This window comes from Camelina sativa, chromosome 20 (assembly GCF_030686135.1).
Source record: "Camelina sativa cultivar CO46 ecotype springtype chromosome 20, ASM3068613v1".
In the NCBI taxonomy this organism is placed as follows: Eukaryota; Viridiplantae; Streptophyta; class Magnoliopsida; order Brassicales; family Brassicaceae; genus Camelina; species Camelina sativa.
The window spans coordinates 20,642,792-20,656,703 of record NC_141899.1 but is presented as its reverse complement, the minus strand read 5'-3'; the positions used below and the strand labels follow the sequence as shown (position 1 = coordinate 20,656,703).

Sequence of the window (13,912 nt, the reverse complement as noted above, 5' to 3'; positions counted from 1 at the left end):
TTCTCAAGAATCTCCTTAATCTGACGGTTGGAAACCTCAACTTGTCGACTAGTCTGCGGGTGATATGGAGTAGTGACTCTATGTTGAACTCCATACTTCTTCAACAGCTTGTCAAACACTTTATTGATAAAATCCTTACCTCCCTCACTGATAACAATTCGAGGCACTCCAAACCGAGAAAAGATAATGGTCTTAAACAGCTTAAGAACCATAGCATAATCGTTATTAGGACTTGTAATTGCTTCAACCCACTTGGATACATAGTCAACAACTACTAGGAGGTAGTGATTCTTGTAAGAGGAAGGGAATGGTCCCATAAAGTCTATGCCCCAACAATCAAAAACTTCAACCTCAAGGATGAAATTTTGTGACATCTCATATCTCTTACTAATTTGTCCCCTTCTCTAACAAGCATCACATCGAGAGACAAACTCATGAGCGTCTTTGAACATTGTTGCCACCAAAACCCTGCTTGTAGAACCTTGGACACTGTCTTAAAGGTAGCAAAGAGTCCACCATAATCTGATCCATGGAAATGAAACAGAACATCAGGAACTTCAGTCTCAGCTAGACATCTTCTGTAAACTCCATCACTACAATGCTTATACAAGTATGGCTCATCCCAATACTATCTTCTAAGTTCTCTCAAGAACCTCTTCTTGTGATAGCCTGTGAATTTGTCTGGTTCTACTTCTGCAGCAAGATAATTGGCTATATCAGCATACCAAGGTTGGTTGGAGCTAGCCACAACGGCTACATCTCCATCAAGCGGCCAATTTGTCTCGGTAAAAGAGAGGTGTCGACTGAAACTTATGGTGGTTTTGGTCGATGCTGAAATATTGTCTCGAACATATACTTTGGTCTCGTAGGTGGTGTCGACCGACACCCAGGTGGTGTCGGTCGATGCTGGTTTAGCCGAAGGTGTATTCATCACGTTGTCAGTCTGAAAACCTGTATCAACAAAGTAAACATGTTCTTCAGGTAAAAAATCATGGATTGGAACATCATCATCAATCATAATCCTTGACAAGTGATCAACAACACCATTCTCAACTCCTTTCTTATCCCTGATTTCAATGTCAAACTCTTGAAGAAGAAGAATCCATCTCAAAAGTCTAGGCTTAGCATCCTTCTTCTGCATCAAATACTTTAATGCAACATGATCAGTATGAACAATAACCTTGGAATCGATTAAATAAGACCGGAACTTCTCAAAAGCAAACACCACCGCCAACAACTCCTTTTCTGTTGTTGCATAGTTTCTTTGTACATCATCGTGTGTTCTGCTTGCATAGTAGATAGCATAAAGTTTCTTATCTTTCCTCTGTCCCAGCACTGCTCTAACTGCAAAACCACTAGCATCACACATTACCTCAAATGGTAAATCTCAATTCTGTGGCTGAACAATTGGAGCACTCACAAACTCTTGCTTGATCCTCTCAAAATCTATGCAGCATTCATGAATTCAAGCTTGAAATCTTTACACAGCAAAGCAGTAAGTGGCCTAGCTATCATGCTGAAATCCTTAATAAAACAACTGTAGAACCCTTCATGCCCAAGAAAGGTCCTTTCTGACTTCACATTTTCTGGTGGTTGAAGACCTGTCATCACCTCTATCTTAGCGCGGTCAACCTCTATTCCAGCTTCTGAAACCTGGTGGCCAAGCACAATACCATCTGTAACCATGAAGTGGCAGTTCTCCCAGTTAAGCACTAAATGCTCCTCTTCACATCTTGCTAGTACCTTACAAAGATTATCCAAACAGCTCTTGAATGAAGATCCATAAACTGAAAGATCATCCATGAATATCTGATGTTCATATATTTTACCTTGTTTTTCCCTTAGTTTATTCACATCTTTTGCATCTTTTGCTAATCATTTAGGCCATTATTGTGTAGCTTTAGCACTAATCATGCATTAGAGTTTAGTTGCATTGCATTTGCATCTTTTCATGCATAAACAGGTGATTTTGGAGCTTAAGGAGTATGGAAGCAATGGAGGAGAGATGTGAAGCAATCATGAGGAGGAAACAAGGGAGTTAAGGCTGAAGAACCAAGGTCCAGAGTCCAACTCGACCGCACACTCGACCAGACACTCGACCGTGTGCTGAGGAGGACTCGACCGAGTGGAGATTGCACGAGAGAAGCCAGCTCGACCAGCCACTCGACCGAGCACTGGTCGAGTTGACCGAGCCGTCGACTACTCTGACTTTTTCTATTTTTAGGGCTTCCACTCCCCTCCTATATAAAGCCTTGTACCTGCAGCCACCAAAGGAGTCCAGCTTTTTAGATATTCTCTAAACCTAGTTTTTACCCTTTTGGGAATTATTCCTTTTGCACTTTTATTTTTCTTAGATCTTGTACTTGAAAAAGACTAAATTCCTCAATATTGTTAGTTTCATAACTTTCTTAATATTGAGAATTTGAGTTTGATCCTTTGATTAATATTGAAGATCTTTGTTTCATCTTTCTAATAATGCAAGTTTCAATATTTTCTGGGTTTTTGATTTGTTTCATCATGTCTTGTTGTGAGTAGTCTTCTTAGGATCTTGAGGATGGTTAGGATGGATTGATCTTGTGGTTTGTGTGATTTGGTCAAGCTTGATTGTTGTAGATCTCTTCTAGGCTAGATGTTCTTAATGCTGATCCTGAACTGAGAGGTTAGGATCTGATTTGAAGCTCCTTAGCATCACACCAATGTTTAAGAAGCATAGATAAGGCTAGATCTAGAGCTTACCATTAGGCTTGCTAAGAGATTAGAGGTCTTGTTTGGTTTGAGATGTATTGCTTAATGCCTGCTTGTGTAGATTCTTTACTGTGTGAGAACAAGTCTAGAATTGCATAGGTTTGATTGTTTCTTGACCATGAGAGTGGGAGAAACTTGTCTTAGATTCATATGTCTAGAGGTTAGCTCAAAGTTTGCTTGAGAATTGTTGACCAAGTTAGATAACCACAATGATTAGTTCATCCCATGAATCCATCCTCAGGACCTTCTTTGTTTATTGATTTTAAAGTCTTAACCCTGTTGCTTGCTTGTGATTGATTCGTATTTGCATTGCTCTGTTTTTATTGTGTTGCTCTGTTTTCCGGATTTAGCCAACTCGACCTCCCACTCGACCTACACTCGGTCGAGTGTTTGCTCGAGTTCATCCCCAGAACTCTGGTTTATGTTTTGCATTTCATTCCTGTCTCATTCCTGTTTCATTCCTGTTGCATACATTTAGTTTTCAGTTCATTGATTGTCTTGCATTAGTTCATTAGTAGTAGTTTCTATTTCTGTTCTTGCTTCATTACTGTTTCAATCATTCAGTTTCATTTGCATTTAGTTCTTGGTTCTTGTAGTTTATTTTCTGCATTTTACATTATCATTTTAGGATTGTTAGTGACAAGCAATCTTTACATTTGTCTTAACTTAGATTCATATGCACATCTTAACTGTTCACAAACACTCAGATAGGATTGATACCTCTTGTACTGCAATAGCAAAAGGGGAATTGAAACACCCATCCATCATTCCATTCATATCACCATTGCTTACATCCATCATCATTAACCACCATACAAAATAAGCCTGTTTCAATTTGGCGTCGTTGCCCATTTGAGTGTGTTTTTGTGACATTTAGGATCCATATTAGTCTAAGATTAAGTTCGTATAACCACTTGTTCACTACTGCTCTTGTTTCTTCTCCTGCTTGTCTGTGATTGAGTTTCAGGTGCCAGCTCGACCATCAACTCGACCACCACTCGACCGAGTCGTGATCGAGCACTTGATCGAGTCAGACGCCGGATCTAAATAGACAGCACTTCCCAGTCGACTCGACCATCAACTCGAGCCTGTGCTCGACGGAGTGTCTGTTCGAGTCAGTAACCATGTTTCAAGGCAGTGAGTTCTATTATGCACCCATGCACCAACAACAAGGTTTCCAGACTCAATGGTGTCACACTCCAATGTTTCAGACCTACCAAGCCCAAGCACCTGACTTATGCACTATGATGCAACAATTGTTGCTTGGGCAAGCCAATAAGCAGATTGAGGAGGCAAGGCAGTTTGAAAAGCTGAACCAATAAGCAGATTGATGGCTTTGCAACAAGAGGAAGTGACAGCTTTGAAAGAAGAGGTTGTCATTGAGAAGAAAGATAAAGTGATGGCTTTGAAGGAAGAAGCAGTCATTGAAAAGAAGGAAGTAATGGCCATACAACAAGAGGTTGTCATTGAGAAGAAGGAGGAAGTGAAAGTCTTGAAGGAAGTAATGGCTATACAAGAGATTACCATTGCTTACAAGGAAGAGGAGAGAGGGCCTGACTTGAGCAAATTTGTTCAAAATCCTTCCTACAAGGACATGCTGCTTGAATTATCCAAGATGAAAGCTCAGGAACAAGACATGAAGGATCTAAAAGAGATTGGGGAAGCTGTTATACCAACAAAACTTGAAGATCCAGGATCATTTAATCTACCTTGGTGTTACTGGTGGAGGGAGATTCGTTACGTATCGACGCCTTTTACTGTGTCTCCGTCGGCTTCTCAGTCACCTAACTTCTATGGTGGTGGTCTCCGATCACAGCCTTTTTTCCCCGTTGAGCAAGATAAGTAATTTAAACCAATCACCATCTCACTCTGCACCCTTCTCAGTCACCTAAATGTTTTTTTTTTCTTATTCTTCTTCGTGTTGTTGTTGACTTGTTTTCTTTTTTTTGTTCTATCTCTGTTCTACTGATTTGGATCTTCAAATATGAGTTGCTATCTACCCACCACTGCAAATTAAGCTCTTTATTTTAGCTCAAACTACTGCAATTGTGTACTGGATTCTATAAAAAGTCTTATGCTTATAATTTTAAAACATTTATCTAAATCTAGGAACCCTGTTTGTTTGGCCTCGATTGGGTAATGGATTGTTAGTGCCTCAATATCTTATAGAATCAGCTTTTTTCTTCGTTTTGTGATGGTTGACTTCGTGAAGCTATAAATACTCCACTCTGCTTAAGATCTGACATTTTCTTACATACGCTTATCAACGTGATTGCTAAGTGAAAAGGAGTGGAACTTCATGTATTCTTGTATGCTCAAGGTCATACTGATTTGGATCATTTGCAATTTTTCTGTTGGCAAGTATCTTTCTGAGATACTTGCAGAACGTCACAAGCTTACGCCATACTGTTATAGTTAGAGTTTCTTTTCTTCTTCGTAAGATCTACTTTAATTTTTTGTTTCTTGCGTCAGAACTAGGACTTTTATACAAAAAACAAATGTTTAGTTAGATGTTAGCAAAAAACAAATGATGTTGATCTTATTATGAAGAACTAATTTCTTGGAATTCTTATTCTGAGTTGTCTCACAGGAATCCATGCATACAAAACCTTTTTGATATCATACAGATCACAAGTGTGACCTTCGTAGAGATCATAGCAAAGGTTAGTGCATAGTCTTTGTTTGCAGTCTGTTACAATCTATTTTAACTAGTGTGAACGTTTTTATTATTCACTAACTTAGTTGAGACTATGATATCTCTCCATTCCACTATCATTATTCCATGAATATTATGAATTAGGATAAGAAATTACAGGTTGCTAAGTTGCGACAATGCAATACATTGCCCCTTATTCCGTGGAAGAAGTATTTGATAAAATGTATTTCATTTTCTTCTTTGTTTTGATGCTGCAATCATATATATCTTTGACACGTTCTTATGCGTTAAGGTTTAAATGACTTTTAACAGGTTGTTGGTTTATCTTTTACTTTGCAGAGATCTGTTTCATCACCCTCCAGCACCAAATTGGCTAAACTCTCCCGGTAGCTCGTCCGGTCTCATCGTCAAGCAGCCAATCAGGGTGGATATTCCAGTCGACACATACCCAAACGTATGAATCTTTACTTTCCATGCTGAGAGCCTAAACTATCTTGCCAAAGTATAAACTATATAATTTGATAATTTGCAGTACAATTTTGTTGGTCGTCTCTCCGGTCCTAGAGGATGCTAATACTTCCCAATTATGTAAAAATAATTGTTTTCTTTTTAATGTAATTAAGTAATTGAAATAATTGTTTTGTTATCTTGGATTATTTAATAATTTATGAAAATTTGATAAATAATAAACAAATTTTTTAAAAATTATTATTTTAATGATTAGGAAATTTTGATAGGAGTTCTCTAGTGGATTGGATTTTTAAACTTGTAAGTGGATTGGTTTGATTAGTGTAATATTAATTATATGATTATTTTAATTATAAGCAAGTGAATACAAGTTATTTAGTGGAGATGGTCTTAGTTTACTGATTTTTATTGGTTATAATGGATATTATATTCATAATAAATTAGAATTGGTTTGGTATATATTCCTTCCGCTATGCATATTGGTTTGTTGTTGGTTTATTTTTGGGTGTAATTAAATATAATAGAGTATTTAATTCTATTATTTTTAAAAACACGTCCGGTAGTTTCATTGAATCATTGTCCTGAATTTAGTACCAGACTTAAAGGAATTATAATGAATAAACCACAAAAATGTAATAAATATTTTAGTCACTGAAATGTGTCTACGAATGTGGGTACTTAACATGCTCTTTATTTTTCGAATTTTAGCACTAAATATCATCGTTTTCTGAAAAGTCAAACTAATTTTGATGGTGATTAAACATACTACTTCACAAAAAAAAAAAAAAAAAAAACTTGCCCACATTTTTGGGTGGCAAATATGATGATAAGAATAAGATATTTTGTGAAAAAACAAACTCTAGTTAATTTGCCCACATCTTTGGTTGTACCTGCTTAATTGTTTTATTATATTTCAAAAAACCTAATTATTTTATTTCGAAAAACTAAACTTCTTCAATAAAACTAAAATTGATACGCTATGATGCAAATACATTTCTTAATAATCAAAAAAAGATAAATGCATTCAGGTAGAACCCTTAGCCAACAACAATTAATTGAAAAAAGAATAAAAATAAAGACAACATTAAATATTTTTTTCTGAAATGAAGAAAATAAAACTCATAAATTCAGACAACTGAAAACTACAGTAAAAATATGCTTCTTTTAATTAAAGATTATTGTTACTGTATGAAGCATAAACAATAGTAGTAGAGGTGTCAGAGGAGGTGATGGAAGGCATGTGATTGGTGATGGCAAGATCAACAGTTGGTTGTTAGTGATAGTTGTAGTGGTTTCCATCTATCAAAGGAATTCTAGCATGTCCTCCAGCATAACCCACATTTTGTGCCAGCATCATATCATTAAATGAATTTTCTTGATTCAATTACTGATTGGAATTCACATCTACATTCAAATTCATGTTATGATTTAAATCAAAATTCAAATCATGATTCCAAGTCATGTTATTGTAGACTCCTTGAATATGACCATAAAAATCATGCGAAGTATGATATTGAACCGGTTCTTGCAGATTTTGATTCATATTCATATTTTGGTATGGAATATGAGCACAAAACTCTCTAGTAGCACTTACCGCGGCTGTATTCACACCAACAGCAAAATCTGCAAGAGCAGGAGGATCTATATCCGCAACTCCAATAGGAAGAGGAGAGAAAGAAGAAGACTCACCATTTTCTAAATGAATTTGCATCCTTTGAGTAAGCTGATTGATATATTGATCAATATAGCGATGCAAATCGTGAAGGTCATTTGCACCATAATGATACTCCGACATCTTTCCTTCAAGACAATCAAACATAAATCGTTTAACTTGTAACTCCTGATTCTCAACAGCCAGCTTGTATACTTGCTCTTTGATTTTGGTAATCTGCTCCCGCAAATATGTTTCTTGATCCATCATCTTTTTGTTTCTTGTTGCCATCGGCATCTCCATAAACTTCATTGCCACCTCTTGTGCACCTTCCTTTGACGGCCAAACCTCTGGTACCGACATATACGGACTGTATATGACCCCACAAGCTTGGACACCACAAAGAGTTGTCAACTCGTGAAGTTTCTTCGTTATCCCTTTCTTCCTCTTCATGAATGTTTTTTTTCTTGATCTCTCATTGGCTATCAAAGATAATTTCAATTTCCTCATTATCTTTTTTCTTTTATTTTGTATGGTTTGTCTAGTTTGTTGGCACATAGACTGTTTATATAGCAACGAAAGGGTTTCCCTATTCATTAGGTTTCTTATCACTAAGTCCAAATTAGAGGCAATAAATCTTTTATCAATTTACTGTGTTTATCTATATATAGATCCTTATATTTCTGTGTGTAGTTGGTGCATTATCATTAGCTTATTACTTAATATAATATATATATATATATATATATATACATATAAGTTACTTATATTATTAAAACTAATTTTATCTAGCTTAATTTGTTCATAGATTGTTAAATTTGGAAGAATTTTGTCCAAAAAAAAAGGAAGAACATATCTAGAACGTGCGGTTAGTAATATAAGAATACTTTTGTGAATAAAATTTGAAATATAGAAAAAAATATATTAGATATAATACCTTTAGGGGCGTTATGACCAGCTATTTTTATTTAAAAATACTTTTTATTAGCTAATTATTAGAAGTAATATAGCAGTGGAAAGTCGACCTAGGTCATGGTTTCAGTGTTGTTTCCGTTTTTCAGAGAGAAACAGAGAGAAAGAGAGCGTTCTTGGGAGATTTTGGAGTTTTGGTGCTTTTCCTTGGAGATCTTTCTATGGGAGTGAAGATCCACGGCTTGAGACGTAATACGAGGTTGCTTGGGTGTTGGATTCGTCAGTTTGGGTCAGAAACTTTCTACAAAAGAGGTGAGTGCATGACCATGGCTGATCTAAGCCTGAGATTACCTTTGTCTTGCTTTTTATGTGATGTTGTGGTGTTTTTCTTGCTTGTTATGATTGCTATAGGGTTCTTACGGTTTCATATGACTTTTGGTCAAGTTATGGACAGATAGGAGGTGAAGAGGAGCGAGATTCGACTCTTGGCTTTGATCAGATCGCATCTGCGGAGTTAGTGTCGATCGACACCATGGAGTAGTATTGATCGACACTGAGGGGTAGTGTCGGTCGACACCAATAGCCTGTGTCAATCGACACTTGGCTGGTGTCGGTCGACACCTCCCTTTTCAACGAGCAGATGATACTTGTTTCCCTTGTTAGTTATGTTTGTTTGATAATTGTTTGACATTGGAATCTCAGTTGCTTGTGTGTGTAGCCCAATAGATGGGAGGATTGCATCACTGAGTGTTTATGACAATACTCTGGCATCTCAATTTGTGTTTGTGGTGCAGGTAAAGGCAAAGTGTGATCCTGGAATCAAGGCAATAAAGAGGAGGGTGTTCTAGTGGCTCGATTGGTTGTTGTTTGGCTTCTGTAGGTTGCTAGAGTTGAATCCTTAGAATGTTGTCTAAGATTGTTGGTTCTTTGTTTTATGTTGGATTGGTTTGTTGGTTTATTTGTTATGGAATTAATGTTGGATATTTGGTTATTGGTTAATTCATTGGTTTAATGGTATCGTTTATGTTATCCGCTGTTGTTTGATTGGGGTTAGGATGTTAGTGACTATGAGATCACTAGATTATTAGTTATTAATATTAGAAAAAAGGGTTAGGTCGTTTCAATAACACTGAGAAGTGATAAGAAGTTGTCTACTCAATAGCTCAATAGGGACATTGAGCCTAAAGAAGGGGAGGTAGTGGTTGAGATTGAAGTTGAAGATGAGTTGATAGAGCAAGATTATGGTAAAGACATAGAATCTGAAGAGGTTGTGGTTGACAAAGGGAAGAGTAAAGTGGTGGAGGATCCTAAGCAGGACAAGATCATTGATGGAGTTTCCAAGAAGAGTCAAGTGGCTGCCAAAGAGACTCTATTTGTGCCTCCACCTTATGAGCCAAGATTGTCATTTCCTGGTCGGTTTAAGAAACAACAAGTGGACAAGTATAGAGCTATGTTTGATGCACAAATAACAGATGTTGCTATTACAATGCCACTCATTGATGCATTCTTGCTGAACCCATCATACGACAAGTTCCTCAAGGAATGATAATATTAACCCATGAGTGTAGTGCTATCATTCAAAACAAGATAGTAGCAAAGAAGCTTGATGATCCTGGTAGTTTCACTCTTGTTCATTGGGACCTTTATCTTTTAGCCATTGTTTATGTGATCTTGGGGATAGTGTGAGCTTGATGCCTCTCTCGGTTGCCAAAAGATTAGGTTTCACTCGCTACAAAGAGTGTAGAATCTCCCTTGTTCTTGCGGATAGGTCGGATAGGTCAGTTAGAACCCCGGTAGGACTGCTTGAAGACTTACCCGTCATGGTAGGGAATTTTGAGATTCCAACTGACTTTGTTGAATTAGAAATGTATGACGAACCAAAGGACCCACTCATCTTGGGACGCCCATTTCTAAGAACCGCTGGAGCTATGATTGATGTGAAAAGAGGAAAGATTCATTTGAATTTAGGAAAGGAAGCCTTGTGTTTTGACATCAACAAGGTGATGAGGAAGCCTAAAATTAAAAGACAAGCTTTCTACATTGAAGAAATGGATGTTTTGGCTGATAAGCTTTTGGAAGAGTTAGCCATAGAAGATGAGCCCCAAAACACTTTGACTGTTAAACAAGGAGAGTTTGGGTTACTAAAGGAAGATAGTGAAGGGTATGAGAAGATTCTTGACTCTCGCAAGCCTTCTAGTGATAATGGAAGCTTCCTTGAGTTGAAAGAGCAGGTGGTGAACTCAGTTGAATGGGACTCAAATGATGATTTGAGTGAGCTTAAAGCACCCAAGATTGATTTTAAACCATTTCCTAAAGGGCTAAGGTATGATTTTCTTGGAACAAAACTCTACTTATCCTGTTATTATCAATGAAGAACTTAGTGAACTATAAACTGTTACTCTCCTAGGTAAATTAAAGAACTAAAGGAGAGCTATTGGTTTTTCACTAGATGATATTAAAGGAATCTTTGAATCTCTTTGCATGCATAGGATACATTTAGATGATGAATCAATGACTTCCATTGAACCACAAAGATTGTTAAATCCTAACCTAAGAGATCTAGTGAGGAAAGAGATTCTAAAGCTCCATGATACGGGTATCATATATCCTATATCGGATAGTACATGGATTTCACCGGTACATGTGGTACCCTATAAAGGAGGAGTCACTGTTGTTAAGAATGATAAAGATGAGTTAATTCCTTCAAGGATTATAATTGGACATTGCATGTGTATTGATTATAGAAAAGTTAATGCCGCCTCTAGAATATCACTTCCCTTTACTGTTTATCGATCAAATGTTAGAACGGTTAGCAAACCATAGTCATTATTGCTTTTTAGACGGTTACTCAGGATTCTTTCGTATATCAATATTTACATGTCTCGGTACCTTCATATATATATAGAATGCTGTTTGGACTATGTAATGCACCCGCTACTTTCCAACGGTGTATGATGTCCATTTTCTCGGATCTCATTGAAAATGTTGTTGAAGTATTCATGGATGACTTCTTTGTATATGAAGATTCTTTTTTTCTTGCCTTTCTAATCTTTGCAGGGTTTTAAAGAGATGTGAAGAAACCAATTTGGTTTCGAATTGGGAGAAGTGTCACTTCATGGTGAAAGAAGGGATTTTGTTGGGACACAAGATTTCAGAGAAGGGCATTGAGGTTGATAGAGCTAAGATTGATGTGATGACCAATCTAGCACCACCAAATTCAGCAAGGAAATGAGAAGCTTCTTGGACCATGCTGGGTTTTATAGAAGGTTTATAAAAGACTTCTCAAAGATTGCTAGGCCTCTTACAAGGTTGTTGTGTAAATATGTTGCATTTGAGTTTGATGAGGAGTGTCTACAAGCTTTCAAGAAGATAAATGAAGAGTTGGTTAGTGCTCTAATAGTTCAAGCTCCAAATTGATATTGAACTATTGGAGCACTAACCAACTCTTTCTTTATATGGAACACTCTCCAAATCTAGTTTACCATTTGAATATCAATGCCTTTCTTGTCTTTAATCTCCAAATCTCCAAATCTGGAGTTGGTTAGTGCTCCAATAGTTCAAGCTCTAGATTGGAGTTCAAGCTCAAGAGTTGGATATTGTTGCTTCAAGAGTTTGATTTGGAGATTAAAGATAAGAAAGGCATTGAGAATTGAGTAGCTTTTCATCTATCTAGATTGAGGATTGACAATGAGATTCCAATCAATGATTCACTTCTGGAATAGCGGCTAATGGCAATTCAACTTCTAGATAAGAGCCATGAGACTTGGAAAAAGCTTGTAGAGGTCATAAGTTTAGAAGAGAATAGTCCTTCGTATGCAGATTATGTTAACTACCTAGCTTGTGGTCTTTAGCCACCAAACTTGGTGGGATATGCTAGAAAAAAAGTTATTTAAGGACATCAATAACTACTACTAGGATGCACCTTATCTCTTCGCTTTTTGTAGGACAAAATTTATAGAAGATGTGTTTCTAAAGAAGAGATAGAAGGGTAGTAGAACTTTGTCATGGAGCAGCCTATGGGGGTCACTTCACCACATTCAAGACAGTTACAAAAATCCTTCAAGCTGGTTTGTGGTGGCCAAAAATGTTCAAGGACACTAAAGAGATTATCTCCAAGTGTGATTTATGTCAAAGAAAGGGAAACATCAGCATGAGCGATGAAATGCCTCAAACTAAGTTGAAGTGTTTGATGTATGGGATATAGACATCATGGGACCATTCCCTTCTTCATATGGTAATAACTACATACTTGTGGCTGTTGATTATGTCTCTAAATAGGTAGAAGCCATAGCTAGTCCTACTAATGATGCAAAGGTGGTGTTGAAGTTGTTTAAGACAATCATCTTTCCAAGGTTTGGTATTCCAAGAGTGGTCATAAGTGATGGAGGAAGACACTTGATCAACAAGGTCTTTGAGATTCTTCTCAAGAAGCATGGAGTGAAGCATAAGGTTGCTACTCCTTACCATCCTCAAACTAGTGGTCGATTTGAAGTTTCCAACAGGGAAATCAAGGCAATTCTTTTGAAAACAGTAGGTATCACAAGGAAGGATTGGACAAAGAAGTTGGATGATGCTCTATGGGCACACTTATATCATGGTTAAAAACCGTAAAAACCATGATATATCAACTCCCCCAGGCTTAGCTTTTGCTTGCCTTCAAGCAAAACAGAAACTTAGACCTGTTAAAGACGTTTGAAAACATATGAACTCACTCAACTGCAAGCAATTGATCTTCGCACTTCATCGCCTTGACTCTCAAGAATTTACTTCATACAACTTGTCAATAAAAAGCATCAACATTCCTTACTCAAATCCCACAATCCTCTGGAGTCTCTAGTTTCGCCATTGTAATCTCATTAAATAAATTAAAGCAAATAAAAGCGAGTTCTTACCTTGGGAATATCGATCAGTGGCATATGATCTATCTTCTTGCCAAGACATTCTTCATACATCTCTTTTCCTCTCTCTTTTCTCACTTACAAGGGGTTGATTTTTCTCTAATTTTCTAGAGTATCATTTTACATTTTTTATCAAACAATTTTTTATAGAAGTATGCACAGGTTTACGCGACATCCCTCAGCTCACTTATATCCTTCTTCTTTTTTTGTTTCTCCATTTTTTTATGATCTTTCTCTTTTTTTTTAGAGTACTGAAGGGAAGAGAGAGGGGAGACATATTTTGAAAACTTGCACTGTCTTGTATGGCCCAAAGAAGAAGTCTAGTCCATTGATTTCCAACTCCCAAAGTAAGAGATTAAGTCCAGTTAAAATCTTGATAAAAATTGAGAAAACTTTAATTTAACCAGATATCCATTGAATAAGGCTTTCGGGATTGTTCATACAACCATAGTCTTTTCCACACTTCGGTTCTGAGGTCAAACTTAATCAAGAGTCATTAGAGTGTTAGCAAAAGAATAGAAACTGTTAGTTAAAGATCATACCCAGAAGAAAAATTTGAAAAATTTGACTCAATAAAAACAA

The 13,912-nt window shown here is 36.8% G+C and overlaps 1 protein-coding gene and 1 pseudogene across 1 annotated transcript; one reads left to right on the top strand and one right to left on the bottom strand.

Annotated features, from left to right (window-relative positions):
* Positions 1–7,096: 7,096 nt before the first annotated feature.
* Positions 7,097–8,030, bottom strand: LOC147919213 (agamous-like MADS-box protein AGL36 pseudogene; annotated as a pseudogene).
* Positions 8,031–12,436: 4,406 nt separating this feature from the next.
* On the top strand, positions 12,437–13,034 carry LOC147919212 (uncharacterized). The gene is made up of 2 exons (XM_087503896.1): positions 12,437–12,499; positions 12,711–13,034. The coding sequence occupies exons 1-2, from the start codon at positions 12,437–12,439 to the stop codon at positions 13,032–13,034; spliced, it is 387 nt and encodes a 128-aa protein (XP_087360022.1).
* The last annotated feature ends 878 nt before the right edge of the window (positions 13,035–13,912 follow it).

Bases quoted from the DNA above. Each gene is read 5' to 3' on its own strand.
- LOC147919212 (XM_087503896.1), top strand. From the start codon at position 12,437: ATGGAGCAGCCTATGGGGGTCACTTCACCACATTCAAGACAGTTACAA. The intron at 12,500-12,710 runs GTTTGTGGTGGC...GTCTCTAAATAG, and splicing joins TACAAAAATCCTTCAAGCTG to GTAGAAGCCATAGCTAGTCC.